At 44.7% G+C, this 6,381-nt stretch overlaps 1 protein-coding gene across 1 annotated transcript in view; it reads left to right on the forward strand.

Annotated features, from left to right (window-relative positions):
• The window catches only part of LOC126392488 (chondroitin sulfate proteoglycan 5-like), a 48,232-nt gene extending 42,742 nt beyond the window's left edge, over positions 1-5,490 (forward strand). Inside the window, exon 6 of the mRNA XM_050047899.1 lies at positions 4,497-5,490. Coding sequence (XP_049903856.1) covers positions 4,497-4,664 — 168 coding nt within the window. The 3' untranslated portion in view covers positions 4,665-5,490. The remainder of the gene's footprint in view (positions 1-4,496) is intronic.
• Positions 5,491-6,381: the final 891 nt, after the last annotated feature.

The following is a 6,381-nucleotide window of genomic DNA, read 5'->3' on the forward strand; positions in this document are numbered from 1 at the left end:
AACACCACATGAAACAACATGACATGAAACAACACCACATGAAACAACATGACATGAAACAACACCACATGAAACAACATGACATGGAATAACACCACATGAAACAACATGACATGAAACAACACCACATGAAACAACATGACATGAAACAACACCACATGAAACAACATGACATGGAATAACACCACATGAAACAACATGACATGAAACAACACCACATGAAACAACATGACATGAAACAACACCACATGAAACAACATGACATGAAACAACATGACATGAAACAACACCACATGAAACAACATGACATGAAACAACATGACATGGAACAACACCACATGAAACAACATGACATGGAACAACACATGAAACAACATGACATGAAACAACACCACATGAAACAACATGACATGAAACAACAGGACATGAAACAACAGGACATGAAACGACATGACATGGAACAACATGAAATGGAACAACATGACATGGAACAACATGACATGAAACAACATGACATGAAACAACATGACATGAAACAACATGACATGGAACAACACCACATGAGACAACATGACATGAAACATGACATGAAACAACACCACATGAAACAACATGACATGAAACAACACCACATGAAACAACATGTCATGAAACAACATGATATGAAACAACACCACATGAAACAACATGACATGGAACAACATGACATGAAACAACATGACATGAAACAACATGACGTGAAACAACATGACATGAAACAACACCACATGAAACAACATGACATGGAACAACACCACATGAAACAACATGAAATGAAACAACACCACATGAAACAACATGACATGAAACAACATGACACGAAACAACACCACATGAAACAACATGACATGGAACAACACCACATGAAACAAAATGACATGAAACAACATGACATGGAACAACACCACATGAAACAACATGGCATGGAACAACACCACATGAAACAAAATGACATGGAACAACATGACATGGACCAACACCACATGAAACAACATGACATGGAACAACATGACATGGAACAACATGGCATGGAACAACACCACATGAAACAAAATGACATGGAACAACATGACATGGAACAACACCACGTGAAACAACATGACATGGAACAACACCACATGAAACAACATGACATGAAACAACATGATATGAAACAACACTACATGAAACAACATGATATGAAACAACACCACATGAAACAACATGACATGAAACAACATGATATAAAACAACATGACATGAAACAACATGACATGGAACAACAGGACATGAAACAACATGACATGGAACAACACCACATGAAACAACATGACATGAAACAACATGATATGAAACAACACCACATGAAACAACATGACATGAAACAACATGATATAAAACAACATGACATGAAACAACAGGACATGAAACATGACATGAAACAACACCACATGAAACAACATGATATGAAACAACATGACATGAAACAACAGGACATGAAACAACATCACATGAAACAACATGACATGAAACAACACCACATGAAACAACATGACATGAAACATGACATGAAACAACACCACATGAAACAACAGGATATGAAACAACTCTGACACGTCGACTCTGATTGTTTAACATGAAAAGTGTTGGCGCTGACATCGATCGATAAGCAACTGAGAGACAAAGTTAGGATCTGTCCATGTCCCTCCTTCACCATCATCATCATCATCATCGGAGCCCTGTTTATCTCTGTTCCTACTCCCCAAAAAATGACACCCGCTCTAAAGCTCTCGTTACTCTGTGCCCCCTCCACGCCCCCGCCCCCCCTCCTCCAATACACACCAATGAAATCCAACAAATCCAAAACATTTTCCAGTTTCACGCTGACGGGCGGACAGAGGGCCCCTACCCCGTCACCATGGAAGTGACGTATCCACATGTCCTGCCGGAGGTTACTATCTAACCAGCAGCCGTGCAGCCGGTAAATGTTCTCACTATTCAAATATCCTGTCACGGCGGAGCCTCAGGGTGTGTGTGTGTGTGTGTGTGTGTGTGTGTGTGTGTGTGTGTGTGATGAAGAGGAGCGTCAGGGTCGATGATGTCACGCAGAATTAATGGGGATAAGAGGCTGGAAACAGAGTTAAAATGGACTCCAGGATCGATGTGTCCCTCTGACCTTAATTAAATCCAGATAAATTAAATGAAGCTCTTAAAACACGTTGTTGTTTTTGCCCGCAGCGATAGTTCGGGTCTGTGTGTGACGGTGGTACCTGAATGTATCATCAGACAGGCTTCACTCTTAATTTGTCTCTGTGTGTCTGTTTGAGACAAAACCAGTGAGGAGGTGAAGCAGGAAGAGACGGGGCGATCTGCATGAGCGACCATCACAGGAAGTGAAGGGGGGGGGGGGTGTCCTGCATGTGGATGTGCATGTGCTTCCTGGTTTGCCTGAGGGGTGGGAGGGTGGGGGGGTTGCCCATGCAGCTCACCTGTCCATCTCCTCAACCAAACATGACATCCAGCCAAACATGAAGATGATGATGATGATGAAGAGTAAACTGACCTGAACTAAAAACATGGTTCAGTTTTAATATTTGATGTTTCTGTTTGTTAAGAACCGTCAGTGTTTCCTTTACTACTAATCTGATGTGTCATCACTGCTGAGTGTGTCCCCTCTTTTCTCTTCTACACTCTGAAGATCTGCGATCTGAATCTGCTCCGTCACATCTGCAGATTTTTTTATACATCGTTATAAAGTTACAGCATTAAAGACATTTTGATTCGTCACCAGTATTAATAATAACATTAATGTGTCAAAGTGTCCCTGTAAACCATGACAGTCAGTGTGTTTCCATGACGACAGAGAAAACAGATTTATTTAAAATCCATGTAAACATGTTAGTGTGAGTGCATTGGTCCTAAAGTGAATTTGTCACAGTGGGACTAAAGGCTCATTTATGCTCCCTTTACGTACGAAAATGTATACGTCTGTTTCAGACGATGTTACCGTCACTGCCCACATACTTCCATGCGCCCTTTACGTTGGCATGGATGTTAACCAATATATCCATCAGGAGGCAGCCCAGCGTCAAAAGTTTATGACAACAACAAACTCACAAACAAACATGGCAACTGCTGTGGAGATATTGATAATATACCTCTTGCATAAAAGACAAAAACAGAGGCAGCGTTGTAGGGCGCGGTGGTTGGTGAGGCTGTTAAATACATCGCGACTGGAGGATGGAGAATTCTTTTCTCTAGTACTGCCGATGAGAGAAATTGAATTGTTATTTCTTCTTCGTGTCTCACTAGAGCTACGTATCAGGTAGTGACAGCAACACTGCCCCCACGGTTTCCGATGGTACTGCTCCGTTTGGCCCGTATTGGTAAGCTTTATGGAAACGTGCAGAAATACGGACGAAATGAATGCAGAGCACGGACAGAAGGCTCCGTCCGTATCCGGATCCGTATTTAACGTTGAGCATAAATGGGCCTTAACACACCCAGATCATGTGACTCCTGCATGTATACAGTCAATCAGACCCAAACTGGCCGAGGCGCTCTGAGCATAAGATAAGATAAGATACACCTTTATTGATCCCATAATTGAGAAATTCCAGTGTTACAGCAGTCNAACAAGCTGAAAGGGGGCATATCTCCACCTATCGTAGAGGAGTCGCACATACTTGGCTCAATAAATGGATTCCCCTCCCGTGCTTGTATACTGGGACAAGGACAGTAGGCCAGTTAAACGTCCTCATCCAGCTGGAACATGGAGACGTCCTGAGTCAGCATAAAAGCGTGTTCCTTTATCTCGGCTGGGTTTGTCACTCAGCTCAGTTTGAAGAGTCAGTGTTCAGAAATGAATGGAAACCAGCAGGAAGAATAGATCCTCAGATGTGAAACTGTCGAGTAGCTTCAGAAAACAAATGTAGAGATTTGTAGTTAAGGAGCTGAAACTAAGGCGGTTCTTTAAAGCATGAAAATCTGTTGGAGTGCATGAAACCAAAGATCTGAGTTCATCTTTGTTTCCATCATCAGACAGGAACATCCATCCATCTCCATTGGACGAGTCTTCATCAGCAGAGACTTTGATGACCTCATGTTTTTAACATTCGCTTTTTCAACAACATCTGCACAAGCAAGCATGACAATATGTTTGTGAACACAGGTTAAAGGTAAGTAACAGACTTCTGCATTAATGACAGACGTCTTCAGCTGGAGTTAGGCAGGTGGTGCAGACTCGTCCAGAGTGGTGCAGACTCGTCCAGGGTGGATGTGACGTTCTGTTTGTTTGTTTTTTCCTTTAACAAAGATGAACTCAGTCTGAAGTCACTCTGAATCTGACAAAGAGTTGTAAAGTAAATGTTTCCAGCGATCGGCAGCTTCTGAACATTAAAGTGTTGTTGTGTTCTAACTGTACTTTCTGCCCCTACCCCTCCTCCTTTACCTCCACCTCCTCCACCCTCCCTGGGTAGGATGATCCTAATTCCCAGAACAAGCTGGAGGACCCGGTGAAGGCCCCGCCCAAGGAGGATGACTCCCTGAACATCCACAACTCTCTGACCCCCAAACACGAGAACCACAAGGTGCTGGGCGAGGAGAATTCGTCGGAGGTAAACTCACTGCAGAACAACATGATGTGAAAACAAAACAAAAACAACTCCAGCAACCCCAAAACCACCAGGTGCGCCGGCAGCGGGAGCCCCCAAACCCCTCCCCGCTGTCCGTCTGTCCGTCCGCTGCCGAGCGCGCCTGACCGGTTACCAACCAACCAACCAGCCTGCCTGCCAACGTACCAGCCAACCAACCCAGTCTGCAACCGTCTCCGACACGGCAACACTGCCACCGAGCGGCCCTGGCCGCCACCAAAAACCTACAGCGTCTCCACCTCCGCCACCGCCAACGCCCCTGCTGAGAGTTAACCCCCCCACCCCTCCCCCACCAGCCTCACCCTGCTGCCGCCATGCAAACCCCCGATCTAGTCACGCCCCTGTTTTGCAGCCCCGTCCCCTCGTTGCTGTCACTCTACTCTCCCTGATCTCGTACCTGCACACACACACACACACACACACACACACACACACACACACACACAGTGAGAACATGAACACACTTTTTTGTGAACACACAACAACACGTGCTCACTCCCAACTCGTTGGCGCTTCGTCACTGGACTGTCACGTGTTCATGTGACACTCTGAGTCTCCTCCTGCGTCTTGACGCCGTGACAGTTCACGCCTGTCCTTTCAAAATAAACTTCTCTTTTCACAAAAAGTGCTCGTGAGATACAGACAGGTTTTTTCAAAATAAACTGACACCATCAGTGAAACACCTCGTATTACCAGTAAAATAACATCTTGGTTTGGCTCTACATTCAGACAGGAAGTGAACGGCTTTTCTCATCAGTGTCTTACACAGGAATCAGTGACGAAGCGTCTGTGTTTGACCACACACACACACACACACACAGTGAGAAGATGAGAACACACGTCTATATAAACACACACGCACACACACGTGGCCCCTCCCCCTACCTGCATCGGTGTATTTTGTAAAAAGAAAAAAATCCCTCAGAATTTAAAACGTCATGTAAAAAAAAAAGCTTGTGAGAGGTTCGATGTTTGTCTGATTAATAAAGTGAGTGTGTTTAAATATTGATCGACTCTAAACAAACACCACATGTCTTTGCTTTCATTGATGTGATTTCTAATCCTTTGATGTACTTGTTTATGGGATTTTTTTTTGTACTTTTTTGGGACTTCGAACAGAATAAACAAACAAACAAACAAGATTCAGACAGTTGTTGAAATAAAACTTTTTAACATGACCAACCGTCCTTTGTGTTCCTCCTTTATCCCTCTGAACTCCTACACTCTCTGCATGGCTTTGAAAACAGCATCTTACACCTCATTACTGCACCTCCCCCATCACACACACACACACAAATACAGATGAACTTTGACACCAGTTGATTAAAGCCTCAGGGCTCTAGTTTCCCGGCGCAGTGCAGGATGGAGCAGGGTGGCGAACCCCCACACAGAGCTAGTTTCGAGCAGCGCAACCTGAGGTGCGCTCAGTTTGGTAGTTTGGCAGACCGAGGTGCGCTGAGATGGGTGTGGCGGCACAGCAGGGGGAGGTGTCGACAGATCCAGCTTGGCGCAGTGACAGTTTCGTGCCAAAAGGCTTCGCCGAAGGTGCGCTAAAAGCTCGCCAGCTGAAACCAGGTCTACTGTCAACGCAGGCGGAGTGCAGCCGGTGTAAGCCGAAGTTTGGCTGACCGGCGGACAGTGCGCACACGTCACCAAAACCTCACAGGCAGGTTTCCAGAATATCAGGCACATTAACGATGCAATAAATACC

The sequence above is a fragment of the Epinephelus moara genome, chromosome 6, assembly GCF_006386435.1.
Source record: "Epinephelus moara isolate mb chromosome 6, YSFRI_EMoa_1.0, whole genome shotgun sequence".
Classification (NCBI taxonomy): domain Eukaryota; kingdom Metazoa; phylum Chordata; class Actinopteri; order Perciformes; family Serranidae; genus Epinephelus; species Epinephelus moara.